Genomic DNA, 15,065 nt, shown 5'->3' with positions numbered 1-15,065 from the left:
ACCCGTTGCCAGAAGATGCACTTTCAAGCTGCTTTGTATCACCCACAAAGCTATACATGGAACAGGAACGCTTTTTATCAGAAACAAAATAACCAAATACATCCAACAAAGAACCCTCCGCTCAAGACTGGCACCCCGCCTTAGAACACCACCATACAAGAAAAAGACTATAGGTGGTACATCCTTCTCCGTTCAAGCAGCCAAACTCTGGAATTCATTACCCCCAACTATAAGAGCCACAGATAACTTTCTTGTCTTCAGAAAACTACTCAACAGTTGGCTCTTTCCTTCATAACCACCATATTCAAACAACTATGAATTGCCTATGTTGATAAATATTTTTTTCAGATTATGTGTATATTTCTAGTATGTATAGTTTCTATAGAAAATATGTATTGCTACTATGCCATAACAATAAAATACACACACACACTCTTTAAACCTGTTTGACTAAGTATATTTTACCCATGGTTCTAATTATGTATTGTATGTGCATGTGTGTGTGTGTGTGTGTGTATATATATATATATATATATATATATATATATATATATATATATAGTTTTTTCTGTGCTTGGCATGTTCGTGGGTCATTGCATGGCTCCTGGGTGGGTTGTTATACTAGATATCTATGAATTCCTGCTCTCATCTTATCACACTTATCTACCCATCATCATATGTCACGTCTCTATCAAACTATCCTCCATTCTCACTCTGACTCATCCCAAATCCCTTCTACCACTTTCATCTCCTAAATAACTCTGCCTAAGCTCTTCCCTCCGCTTCCACATCTAACTCACCAAACCTCACTCTACCTCTGTGATCTCCCACACAACCCTACTAAATTCTCCTGCATTCATCTCACCCTGCTTCTATGCGCTCCCTAACACTTCCACATACTCTTCCCTCCTCCACCCCCCTTTACTCATCCCAAGCCTTTTGATTGAGTAAATTAAGGAAATACTCCCAATTAACACTTCTGGATTTCTTTCCTTCTCCACCCCTCCATTACTCCAGTCAATCTAACTAACAAACTCTCATATCCGCGGCTCAAATTAACTCATAATAATACTAAAACTGTACTCCTATTTCCCGATACTAATCCATCACTAATTCTTGTTGGGTTCCAGAGTACTGTGCTACTCACCGAAAAGCGCTTTGACGCCTCGTCAGGGGTAGTAAGCGCTATATAAATACAATTACAAAAAATACTTCTAACTACTGCTTGGATTATGCATTATTACACTTTACATATTACAGTCCAGCCAACCACTGCAGTGTGTAGGGATGGAGACCATGAGACTGGACAGAGTCTGGTGCTCATGGGCGGCTTCCTTCGCAGCTAATTAGCACGAGGCACTCACGGACCACCTACCACAAACTAAGTTGGTTCAAGCCTCACCAATGGATAACTCTAATGATAATATTTGCAGTTAGATGTATGTAACATATTTACAAATAAGAACAAAATACTCTACTTGTCAGTGTCTAAAGTAATAGCATGTCACTTCAATTTGGCATACTGCATGCACTGAGGGGTTCTGGAAATCTCGTCAGAAATAAAGATGCTACATTTGAGTACTGCCAGAGAGACTGAAGCCAGCACACAATGCGTGCCAAAGCCTTGAGTAATTTTTACAATGACACTTGGAATACGAAGAATGCTGAGGAGAGCATGAGATTTCACAGGAGGTTGTACTGTAGCAGTCAGCCTTCTTCATCCACTCCTCTGTTACTGTATCATCCACAATTTTCTTCCACCCACTACAGCACACAGCATGGGGCAATGGTTAGCCAGCTTTAACCACTGATTATCTTCAATGTGAGTGACAGCATTCTGACCTTTCACGACAGGCACATCCGCAAGCAAGGCACTTGTCTTGAAAGCTAGGGTCTCCTTTGGCAGTGTATGTGTTTTAAAACCCCAAAATATTTTTTCTTTTAGCCATTTTTTTGTTGTTGGCTTGATGAGGGCATGGCAACTTACCCGACAAAGGCTTACAAAAAACTATAGCAAAGGAAAGGAGAACTGACAGAAACTGTCAGACATACTGACTTTGCCAATGTTTGTTGCTTTCGCAATTGAACCTTTTGGTTAGTGCCGTTTAAAAGAATTCTGACCTACCCAGAAATAAATGGGCAAACGGAGAGCATTAGGCAGCCTTATAGGTAAGGCGCCCAGTATGCTGTTTTTATGGATTTTTGCATATAAATACAGACCGGAATCCCATCTGTTTCCCTGTCTTTTCATTTTTAAATATGGATTAACACAGGAAATAGATTTTCTTTTGGATGACTCGCACTGCTGTCAATCATGAGTGCTAGGTCAATAACTTTACAGGTTGCCAGGTAGAGGAATTAAAAATTGGAAAAAAAAAAAAAAAAAAGGATTTCCTAATGAAGCTTAAATAACGGCAGCATTATAGCTCTTTAAGCTGTTCAACAGTACAAATAGTTTCAAATGACGGTATTGTACTGTAAAGGGCGAAGACTCAATGGACATTTGAACAAGAGTAAACATTTGTTGGGTAAATAGATGTAGTATTATACCCATTACAGCTTAATTTTCTTACACTAAATACAACATAAATATGAATAAATACAAATAAAATTAGCAACAAAACAAAAAAATATTGGTAAATACAGACGGAAATGTTAAAAATATAAATACCATAAAACTGGGAGCCCTAACTTATAGGCAAAAGATTTCTTATTTTATCAATACATGTTTTCAACCCTTGAAAAAATAACCTTGTTTTTTCCACAAAGATCTCAGGTTTAAAGATTACATTTGATCAAACTCAGCAAGCAGCCAAACACTTCAGGTTCAAACCTACAAAAACTGAAGGGAAGAACCTGATCTCAAATAATGTACTGCAATAAGCCTACTGTGACTTTCAAGCAGACGGGACTCAACAGAGCAAATATTCGTTGGAAAAATGAAGATGTATAAGATTAGGCATTAAATGCAGAAAACTTTTTTTTAAAAAGCATTGTGGGACTCCTAGGGTCAAACAATAGCGATGAAGCTACAAGTCCCAGCATTCTTGCTGCTGTTGGCAGAATCATGACTTGATGGTGGTCACAATATGGACATGACCAGCTGATGTGTTAATTAGCCACTATGGTTCGTGCTTCTAAACTTCTAAGCCACCAGATAGGACATTAATGTTCAATGAGCCGAGTCTTCAGAAAACAATGTCCTTTTATTAAACTACAACAGGTTCTCCCCGTTTGGGCAACACACCCAAGACTTGCATGAGCAGCTACCCCACGATGAAACAGTACAAATCTTGCAACTATAGGAACCAGGTGGCTTCATTTACGTATGGAGAGTTGTACCTCTTAAGAAACAGGTTATTCCAAACCACATAAAATAATAGACCGTAAGGCAAAATCAATGTGCAAAAATCACTGGAGAAGCTGTTAGGTATACAGTACAAGTTACATACCTGACAATGCTACATAGCTTAGAGGTTTGGAGAAAAAACAGCGGGAACATTTAATTTGTAATGGAGCACAGAATGCTAAAATACCATCATGAGGTCTGACTGGACAATGGCGCTCTCTGCAAGACTTCAAACTTAACTTCAGAAATTCCATCCCTCCTGCCTTCATCAGATTTTAGTCATGTATCAGGTACATACAAAAAGAACAGATGGATGGAATGCTAAACAAATCAAACATTCACCCCCTGTTACAGATCTGAGTTTAATCCATCATTTATTTGCTAGCCATGTCAACCCAGTTTGGGCCCAACCATATGCAAACCAGTCCTGACCCTTCTTCCCGTGGGGACAGTCCAGCACGAACTACCAGGCCAGATCCTCCCTGAACCAGAAACAAGCCTGCTGGGACTAGTGTTGGGGTATCACCCCTCATCAACTAGGCTTGCTTGAATCTGGAGGAATAGCAGGCAGGGGACCCAAGTCTGGGCATACCCCTCCCACTGTCCATCATCTGTTCGTTTTGCTTTAGTATCAGGTACAACACAAGACAGAGCATCAGTACCAGGTAATTATAACAGGTTGACCTCTCAGGCACTCCAAGGGATCCCCACTCTAACCAGAGCTCTTTAGGGGCTTGGTCTCCCGCCTTCACCCCCTGGAGTTGAGCTGGCACAGCCCCTCACCTGCAGGCAGGTGGGGACAAGGGAGCTCGGGCCCTCCTTCACACCTGCGCCACGTGCTTGCCGCCCACGCCTCCTGCGCATGCCCACAACTACCTGCCCTCGCGCCGGTGCGCTCTGAAGCGCCAGTGGCTGGCCTCGCGCCGGTCACGTGACTCACCCGGGCTCGCGCTGCGGCCGGCCGTTGCCGAGGGTGGTGACGTCGCCTCCCCCCTTGGCACGCTCGCGCCGGTGCTTCTTCTTGCTCTTTTTGCCTTGGCCGGCGCTGGTCCCGGTGCCTGCGGGAGAGAGGACGAGAAGGTGGCTAAGCGGCATCGGGAACACCCCCGGCAGAGACCCTCCCGTCCACAACCCGCCGTCCGTTAGGTCCTCGGTCTCAACCCCCTCACCTTTCTTGGTGCTCATGCCTGCCCGCCGGAGCCTGCCCAGAATAGCACGGCGCGCATGCGCAGCCCCGGAGCAGCTGCCTGTGACGTCACGAGGCGGCTCCTCGTCGCCCCCCCCGAGAGCCGCGGAGGTGCGAGGCGCAGCTGGGCGGCCGCCATCTTGGTGAAGGCAGGCATCCTCCATGCTGGTTGAGTATCCGGCAGCCATCTTACTCTGGGGAGGCATGGTAGGTGGCCGTGGAAAGTGCAGCCATTTTGGATCGGGCCGTGCGAGAGAGTCTGTTCCCTGAATTATCTTAAATTGACACCGCGTGACTGACATGCAATTAACATTGGGAAGCGAACATACCTTTGAACTTCCACTTGGGCTAGTGATTTTACGTGGAAAAGGGGCGGCATAATTGCACACGATTGCAGTGTTCAAAGATTACACAACTTTTCCCGACGGAGATAAAACGACACACGTTTTTCTCAAATAAGAGTTATTGTTAACTTTGCCGATCTGGTATCAAATATAAACAAAGACAGAAAAGGTGGGTGTGGGCTGGCTACCCCTTATCACGGGAACTTAGCAGGATTTCTGCAGTCATAGACGTTCAATTTTGTGGAATTAGGTGTGGAAACAGTTTTTGAGAATTTAAATAGATGAATGTAAATATACAAGTAATAACCTCCTTGTAGTTCAAAAAATATTGAAAACTTGCCTTTTTCCATCCAGACATTGGTGTGATACACTCCTCCGAAAGATAGTGCTACCCACATACACAACCATGTCTATTCTCAAACTTCTCTGCGCGAGAGAGAGAGAGAGTTTGTGTGTATGTGTATGTTTATATGAATGTATATGTCTCAGTTGTCGAAGTGCACTAAAAAAAGGACGGGTACTGTCATGCTGCATGCAGTGGGGGTGGGGTCAATAGTGTAGCTAAAAAAAAACAACCAAATAGTCTACATTTTTTGTTTGTTACCGTCATGTAGCTACATATAAAATAGCAGCTTAAATGAAAAATAAAAACGTTGTTAATCAGTGGCAAATGCACTATAGCAAATTATAAAACCTCTCTTAGTTAATACACCGAAGAGGTCTGTGTGTAACCCACAGAGTTAAATCTTGGTTGGTGCAGCGGAGAGTAGTCATTTGTATATTTTTAGTGCTACAAAGCCACAGCCTGTGACAGAACATACCTGTGAATGTGTAAATCATTATTTTAACCTTGCATTATGCACAGTATAAGATAGACTGCTACACAAATGCGCACAAAGGTTTAAGATAAAGTAGTGCTTCCAAAATCTACATTTTAATAATACCCAGAGAGGATGTAATGCAATGTTTTATTTACATTACTGGCTCATCACCTCCAGGGGTGGTAAGCACTGTATAAATACAATTAAAAGTATTCAAGTCACAGCTCAGTTGTTAACTCTTTGCACTACCACTCAAAAAAAATAAACATTTGTCATTGCATAGCTTTGAGAGATTCCATCGATTAAAGCCAGTACTGGCTTCCAAAATATCCTTTAAATTTGCAGATTACCCTTTACATTTGAAGATTAACTTATAGCACACATTCACATTTCTTTCAGACAAGCAGGAACCCTTGTTGGAAGGCTTGTTTACCTGTCTGCCTGGCTTCATTTTCACTGCACAACATTGGTAGCTGCAAGAGTCGCGGTGCACAGGGGTACTGTCCTGCAAGGAGAGGCAAGAACTTACCATCTCCCAAGTTGGACAGCTGGTAGAGAGGACCGAGGGGATCACTCCAGACCACCTCCTGTGTTGCAGGATCCACACAGTTTAACAGAGGGAGAAGACCCCCACAGCTGAGCGTCATTGCAGTTGGTGCCTGCGGATGGAGGAAAGTGACTCCTTCACTCTAAGATAAATTCCTTCTTGCTTCTTGTGCAGGCTGAAGACTCGTCACCCTCGGAGGATGCACAGCCAGGGAAATGTTGCAATTGCTGGAAGGAGCTGGGGAAACAAGGTTGCAAAACAGCGTTGTCGCTGGAGTTGCAGATTGTCAGGTCCTAGAGGGTCCAGTTGCAGTCCCGGTGAAGAAGATGAAGTAAACGATGCAGAGGAATCCTGAACGTCGATATGGGGACCCATCCAAGAGGGAGACCCTAAATAGCCCAGAAAGGGGAAGTCAATCACTTCGCAGGGTGACCAGCTATCAGGAGGGGGCTGTGACGTCACATGCCTGATGTGGCAACTCAGATGCTTCCAGGAGCCCCTGCCCACCTTTGGATTCCAGACAGCAGAATCAAGTGACCACCTGGAGGAGCTCTGGCCACTACCCCTGTGGTGGTGGTGGACAGGGGAGTGGTCACTCCCCTTTCCATTGTCCAGTTTGGCACCAGAGCAGGGACCACAGGGGTCCCTGAATGGTGCAAACTGGTTTATGCAAGGAGGGCACACAATGTGCCCTTCATAGCATACCTGAGGCTTGAGGAGGCTACCACTTCCAGGCCATGTAACACCTATTTCTAAAGGGAAATGGTTTTGCCTCCCACTCACAAAAGAAATCCTTTTTTTGCCTTTCTGGGCTTGAGCTGGTCAAGCAGCAGGAGGGTAGAAACCTGTCTTTAGGATGGCAACAGCGCGAGCTGCCCAGGAAAATCCTGCAAACTGCTAGGAGCAAAGATGAGGGTCCTCTAAGGAGCCCCCAGAGTGCATAGACTCATACAACCAATACTGGCAACAGTGTTGAGGTATGATTCATGTTTGATATCAAACATGCCCAAGTTCGAAGTTACCATTATTTATGTAGCCAGTACACAGGTAAAATGGCTTCCCGGCACTTACGAAGTTCAGGAAAATTGAGCTGGAGGTCGTAGAGGCACCTCTGCTCATGCACGACTGCCTTCATACACAGGTACTTGCATCCTGTCCTTGGGGCTAGGAGGGCCCGCCATAGGGGTGACTTACAGTGACCTGGTGCAGTGACCTGTAGTGAAAGGGTGCATGTACCTTTTCACACAGTCTGCAATGGCAGGCCTGCAGACACATTTTGCATGGGCCTGGTGGCATAATACATGCTGTATCCCGTGGGGAACCCCTAGTACCCTAATGCAGTGTTTACACAGGTACCATATACTAGGGACTGGGTGGGTTGGGCATGCCTTGACACAGAAGAATGGTGTGAATGAACAGAGGGAGACCTGTCCCTAACAGATGGCACTCTAACATTCTGGCCTACAGAAGTAACACTTCTGCTGTGATGAGAAGCAACACTATTACTGTGATGTGAATTCACATCAGTACCAGCTATGCTAGGTGGCCTGCTAAGGGGCAGGTTGGAAAGATTCCCTCCCAAATCTTTTGCTAGGGGTGCCCCAGGATCAGATTGGGAACCATCAGCCAATTTCTCACCAGAAGTGCCAACTAAGGTCTTATCTTGTTCAATGAGCATGTTAACCAACAGTTGTCTTGAGGGATTCTTCCCTACCCCTAAACCTCTATCTATGCAGAGACTCCTTGCTTCCTTCCAGCTAAGGTTGTCATAAGCTATGCTGGACAGATCAAGAGTTTGGCCTGTACCAGACATGATAGACAAGAGTTTAAGGGACAGAAAAAGAAAGAAAAAGTTTCAGAACTTTTTAAAGAACAGAAAAAAAACTTTTTGATCTTTTTAAGAACTTTTTGAAAGTTTTAGAGGTACTTTTCAGCACTTAGTAAAGAAGTGAGAGGAGAAAAGCAAAACTTTTTGGTTAGGTGTACATACACTGAACTTGTTTTGTATATTTTTCTCTTATGAAAAGTACAATATGACAAAGTGGTAAGTAGTTGCAAAGTACTTATCCCACCGCTGCACAACCAATGTAGGAGGCTGGACTGGCTTGTAGTGGGTACCAAGGGGTACTTACACCTTGCACCAGGCCCAGGTATCCCTTATTAGTGTAGAGGGGTGTCTAGCAGCTTAGGCTGATAGAAAAGGTAGCTTAGCAGAGCAGCTTAGGCTGAACTAGGAGAAGAGTGAAGCTCCTACAGTACCACCAGTGTCATATGCACAATATCATAAGAAAACACAATACACAGATATACTAAAAATAAAGGTACTTTATTTTTATGACAATATGCCAAAAGTATCTCAATGAGTACCCTCAGTATGAGGATAGCAAATATACACAAGATATATGTACACAATACCAAAATATGCAGTAATAGCAATAGAAAACAGTGCAAACAATGTATAGTCACAATAGAATGCAATGGGGGCACATAGGGATAGGGGCAACACAAACCATATACTCTAGAAGTGGAATGCGAACCACGAATGGACCCCAAACCTATGTGACCTTGTAGAGGGTCGCTGGGACTGTGAGAAAACAGTGAGGGTTAGAAAAATAGCCCACCCCAAGACCCTGAAAAGTGGGTGCAAAGTGCACCTAAGTTCCCCAAAGAGCACAGAAGTCGTGATAGAGGAACTCTGCAGGAAAGACCAACACCAGCAACGCAACAACAATGGATTTCAAGACGAGAGTACCTGTGGAACAAGGGGACCAAGTCCAAAAGTCACGATCAAGTCGGGAGTGGGCAGATGCCCAGGAAATGCCAGCTGTGGGTGCAAAGAAGCTGCCACCGGATGGTAGAAGCTATGGATTCTGCAAGAACGACAAGGGCTAGAAACTTCCCCTTTGGAGGATGGATGTCCCACGCCATGAAGAGTCGTGCAGAAGTGTTTTCGTGCAGAAAGACCGCAAACAAGCCTTGCTAGATGCGAGGGTCGCGGTTAGGGTTTTTGGATGCTGCTGTGGCCCAGGAGGGACCAGGATGTCGCCAATTGCGTGAGGAGACAGAGGGGGCGTCCAGCAAGACAAGGAGCCCACTCAGAAGCAAGCAGCACCCGCAGAAGTGCCGGAACAGGCACTACGAACTGGAGTGAACCGGAGCTCACCCGAAGTCACGAAAGAGGGTCCCACGACGCCGGAGGACAACTCAGGAGGTCGTGCACTGCAGGTTAGAGTGCCGGGGACCCAGGCTTGGCTCTGCACAAAGGAAATCCTGGAAGAGTGCACAGGAGCCGGAGTAGCTGCAAAACACGCGGTTCCCAGCAATGCAGTCTAGCGTGGGGAGGCAAGGACTTACCTCCACCAAACTTGGACTGAAGAGTCACTGGACTGTGGGAGTCACTTGGACAGAGTTGCTGATTCAAGGGACCTCGCTCGTCACGCTGAGAGGAGACCCAGAGGACCGTTGATGCAGTTCTTTGGTGTCTGCGGTTGCAGGGGGAAGATTCCGTCGACCCACGGGAGATTTCTTCGGAGCTTCTAGTGCAGAGAGGAGGCAGACTACCCCCACAGCATGCACCACCAGGAAAACAGTTGAGAAGGCGGCAGGATCAGCGTTACAAGGTTGCAGTAGTCGTCTTTGCTACTTTGTTGCAGTTTTGCAGGCTTCCAGCGCGGTCAGCAGTCGATTCCTTGGCAGAAGGTGAAGAGAGAGATGCAGAGGAACTCTGATGAGCTCTTGCATTCGTTATCTAAGGAATTCCCCAAAGCAGAGACCCTAAATAGCCAGAAAAGGAGGTTTGGCTACCTAGGAGAGAGGATAGGCTAGCAACACCTGAAGGAGCCTATCAGAAGGAGTCTCTGACGTCACCTGCTGGCACTGGCCACTCAGAGCAGTCCAGTGTGACAGCGGCACCTCTGTTTCCAAGATGGCAGAGGTCTGGAGCACACTGGAGGAGCTCTGGGCACCTCCCAGGGGAGGTGCAGGTCAGGGGAGTGGTCACTCCCCTTTCCTTTGTCCAGTTTCGTGCCAGAGCAGGGCTGAGGGATCCTTGAACCGGTGCAGACTGGCTTATACAGAGATGGGCACCATCTGTGCCCATCAAAGCATTTCCAGAGGCTGGGGGAGGCTACTCCTCCCCAGCCCTGACACCTTTTTCCAAAGGGAGAGGGTGTAACACCCTCTCTCTGAGGAAGTCCTTTGTTCTGCCTTCCTGGGCCAGGCCTGGCTGGACCCCAGGAGGGCAGAAACCTGTCTGAGGGGTTGGCAGCAGCAGCAGCTGCAGTGAAACCCCAGGAAAGGTAGTTTGGCAGTACCCGGGTCTGTGCTAGAGACTCAGGGGATCATGGAATTGTCTCCCCAATGCCAGAATGGCATTGGGGTGACAATTCCATGATTTTTGACATGTTACATGGCCATTTTCGGAGTTACCATTGTGACGCTATACATATGTTGTGACATATGTATAGTGCACGCGTGTAATGGTGTCCCCGCACTCACAAAGTCCGGGGAATTTGCCCTGAACAATGTGGGAGCACCTTGGCTAGTGCCAGGGTGCCCACACACGAAGTAACTTAGCACCCAACCTTTTCCAGGTAAAGGTTAGACATATAGGTGACTTATAAGTTACTTAAGTGCAGTGGTAAATGGCTGTGAAATAACGTGGATGTTATTTCACTCAGGCTGCACTGGCAGGCCTGTGTAAGAATTGTCAGATCTCCCTATGGGTGGCACAAGAAATGCTGCAGCCCATAGGGATCTCCGGAAACCCCAATACCCTGGGTACCTCAGTACCATATACTAGGGAATTATAAGGGTGTTCCAGTATGCCAATGTAAATTGGTGAAATTGGTCACTAGCCTGTTAGTGACAATTTGGAAAGAAATGAGAGAGCATAACCACTGAGGTTCTGGATAGCAGAGCCTCAGTGAGACAGTTAGTCATAACACAGGTAACACATACAGGGCACACTTATGAGCACTGGGGCCCTGGCTGGCAGGGTCCCAGTGACACATACAACTAAAACAACATATATACAGTGAAATATGGGGGTAACATGCCAGGCAAGATGGTACTTTCCTACAGGGCACCAGTATGCCAGTTGTGGGGTGTACTAAGTCAGGGACAACTGAATTTAGAGGGAAAGAGCACAGTCACTGGGGTCCTGGTTAGCAGGATCCAAGTGAATAGTCAAACACACTGACAGCAGGCAAAAAGTGGGGGTATCTATGCCAAAAAGAGGGTACTTTTCTACAGGGGGAGGGTAAATGCAGGTCCCGGAGGGTGGGAGATTGCATGGATGAATCAAGGGGGAGGAGGAAAGGAAAGGGAGTGGAGTGGATCTTAACCTTTTGCCTGCAAGCCCTACTGCAGTATCCAACGTCCACTGAGGCCCCTTGGAGGGACGCAGCATTCATCTAATTGATATGAGGGAAGCATGGGGAAGGGTGGTGTAGCATGCATTTCAAGAAAGGAGAATAATGGGGGGAGATGCGCAGCCCCCCAGCACTCCAGCCAGTAGAACAGCAGTGAGGGAGTCAGCACTAGGGGTTTGTTGGAACTGGCTGAGGTATATAGAGATATCGTACAAACAAAGAACAGTGGAGTGTGAGACCTCAAGCCCTGGTGGCCATCAAGCACTTACAAACTGTCCAGTGACCGGTCAACAATACAGCAGAGTCCAAGGGCCGCAGTGCTGGGCACAGACTCCTCCCCACCCCAGGAGCCATGGATGGCGATCTCCCAGGGGGTGAGCAAGCCCCTCTCAGAAAGACCCCACTAGGAGAGAGGGAAGCAGATTGTGAGACACGGTTGGGGGGCATCCAGCTCAGCCCCCATTTTATCTTCCAAAAGCAAGTGTGATTCCCTCCCCTCCCCCCCCCCTCTGGTTTGCGCGGGCGTTTCAATCACTCTGTTGAGTCCGACCAGTTTGATCGTTGCACATGCTTGTTAAGGTGTTGATTCTCATCGTCCCTCGGAGGTCCGTGTTGCTTCTTGTGCATTGCAGTAATGCCCCCTGATTCTAGGAAATCTGCCAAAGTGACATGTTCATGAAATTCCAGTGACTGACTGTGTGGGTGATGACCATCACTGCAGGATGGAGAAAACCGTATTTGATTATTAGGTGACAAAGTTGGTGCCATAGTGCAAAACATTATTACATTTTATCACTGTTCTTGAGCAAAGTCCCATGAACTGGAATGTGCCATCATGAATTTTCACCACCTGCAGGATTGCCTGGACATTGCTGTGGTTTAGGAGGCACACGATCATCGCACAAGGTGGAGAGGTACCTGTAGATTGGCCAGCCCATGAATGCAGGTGTTATTTCACTGAGACCGATCTCAAAGGTCTGTGACCTTCTGTTGTTCTGTTGGAGACACCCTCTTTTTATACCCCAGTCCAGTTGCTGGGTCACCTGCTGTAGGAAGTTGGCTCTGTATGTGCTATTTCAAAGTAAGGAATAGCATGCACAGAGTCCAAGGGTTCCCCTTAGAGGTAAGATAGTGGCAAAAAGAGATAATACTAATGCTCTATTTTGTGGTAGTGTGGTCGAGCAGTAGGCTTATCAAAGGAGTAGTGTTAAGCATTTGTTGTACATACACACAGGCAATAAATGAGGAACACACACTCAGAGACAAATCCAGGCCAATAGGTTTTGTTATAGAAAAATATATTTTCTTAGTTTATTTTAAGAACCACAGGTTCAAATTCTACATGTAATATCTCATTTGAAAGGTATTGCAGGTAAGTACTCTAGGAACTTTGAATAATCACAATAGCATATATACTTTTTACATAAAACACATTTAGCTGTTTTAAAAGTGGACACTGCAATTTTCACAGTTCCTGGGGGAGGTAAAGTAATGTTAGTTCTTGCAGATAAGTAAACCACCTACGGGGTTCAGATTGGGGTCCAAGGTAGCCCACCGTTGGGGGTTCAGAGCAACCCCAAAGTTACCACACCAGCAGCTCAGGGCCGGTCAGGTGCAGAGTTCAAAGTGGTGCCCAAAACGCATAGGATTCAATGGAGAAGGGGGTGCCCCGGTTCCAGTCTGCCAGCAGGTAAGTACCCGCGTCTTCGGAGGGCAGACCAGGGGGGTTTTGTAGGGCACCGGGGGGGACACAAGTCCACACAGAAAGTACACCCTCAGCAGCGCGGGGGCGGCCGGGTGCAGTGTGCAAACAAGTGTCGGGTTCGCAATAGGATTCAATGGGAGACCAAGGGGTCTCTTCAGCGGTGCAGGCAGGCAAGGCATACATCAAATGATTGGAAGACACTGAGATATTATGGTATAGATCATATCCCAGATCATGAAAGAGGAGGGGATCGAGTGAGAAAGTTGAGGCAATTAGAATCAAGATTTATAATTCGGATGAAAACAAAGGCCCCTTTTGGGATGAACAATGATGAAGAACTTTATGTTCATTTATAAGTGCACAATCCAATTAAGACATAACAATATATCTGAATTGTTAAGTGAAGCTTTGATCGGTTGAGATTTTTAATAATTGTCTTAATTATTTTGTGAGGATTGGATAGAAATTTCCTTTCTTTTTTAAGTAAGTCCTGATTCACACGAGATTTAAATTTGGAACAATATTTTGATTATTTATTAAAGTCATATTCATTATAATACTGCTGGAAAAAGTAGGTTATATATAAAAAATGGTAGTACAAAGTCAATTGAATTAATGGTGAGAATAATAGAATTTGAGTTGTAAATGACAAATGAAGTGAATTTGCTATTTGGCTATTTCTTTATAGAATGTTAGAATTTCAATATGACTGTATTCTCCCTTAGAAAAATCGATTTGTGAAATTATGTTTTAAAATTACTTATTTATGTTTAAACTATAATTCCCAGCATGCATTATGTTGGTATAATACTTTTCACTATAAAAGAAATTTGCAGTGTGAACTGGATGTTTGAACTCGAGAAAGACTATACGGTCGAAACGCGTTGTTCTGTTTCCTTGCTTCAAATAAAATCAAGAATTATTCGTACCTTGGTGGAGTATACTGCTAAATTTTTGGATGAAATAGTTATTTTTGGGTTTGGTTCACCCAGAGCAGTTGCACTGGTATTTTCGAGCGCAGCGCCTTTTATTGAACCGCTTTGCTCTTCGATATATATATATATATATCAGTCATCCACACCAGTTAATCCGTGGAGACAAACACATGTTTTTATCTCTGTACCTCTTGTTGTGTGATCTCAGTGGATATCCTTTTTGACTGAGTTGGAACAGAATGTCTTCCATTACTTTGTTGGAGTAATGGCTTGGCCAAAGCCTAAACCCATCTGTACAGAGGACATGCTGCAAATGCCATCTTCAAGAATCTTACAGTGTGAAAAATCAGAAACTAGAGAGCCACTGAGCAGGACCCTAGGCACCGAATCACTATTTCACAGGTAACTAAAACATGGCTGTACTCTTCTCATTAATTGGTGTAAAGGTTTATTTTGTTTCACTGTGCATTCCTCAGTGCTGAGGCACTCCTAGCAATAGCTGCATGTTTTACAAAGCACTTTCATTCATTTATTCAGCTGGTACACACCTTTTGAGGGTGGAAAGAAGTCAGTAGTGTAAGGGTTTCTATTCTTGTCGGCCGGGGTTCAGCTGGTCTTGTGTGTTAAGGGATTTGTATAAAATGCTAATGGCTAAATCCCAACAAGTGCTCAAGCACTGTTCTAAACTGAGATATTTATTTTCAATAGCCAATCAAGCAAACAGAGAGAATAAAAGTGAAACAGGACAGTACAGTGCACGTAGGTGGCTACTCCAGCCAGGCAGGCAAATGAGAGCTCACTTATGC

At 45.3% G+C, this 15,065-nt stretch overlaps 1 protein-coding gene across 1 annotated transcript in view; it reads right to left on the bottom strand.

Annotated features, from left to right (window-relative positions):
- Nucleotides 1-4,655, bottom strand: part of SRPK3 (SRSF protein kinase 3) — a 207,685-nt gene extending 203,030 nt beyond the window's left edge. The window contains exons 1-2 of the mRNA XM_069209420.1: nt 4,519-4,655; nt 4,290-4,407 (exon numbers count right to left, since the gene is read on the bottom strand). Coding sequence (XP_069065521.1) covers nt 4,290-4,407; nt 4,519-4,534 — 134 coding nt within the window. The 5' untranslated portion in view covers nt 4,535-4,655. The remainder of the gene's footprint in view (nt 1-4,289; nt 4,408-4,518) is intronic.
- Nucleotides 4,656-15,065: the final 10,410 nt, after the last annotated feature.

The sequence above is a fragment of the Pleurodeles waltl genome, chromosome 10 (assembly GCF_031143425.1).
Source record: "Pleurodeles waltl isolate 20211129_DDA chromosome 10, aPleWal1.hap1.20221129, whole genome shotgun sequence".
Lineage (NCBI taxonomy): Eukaryota > Metazoa > Chordata > Amphibia > Caudata > Salamandridae > Pleurodeles > Pleurodeles waltl.
Note: the sequence above shows the minus strand (reverse complement) of the source record. Positions and strands in the feature narration are given on the sequence as shown.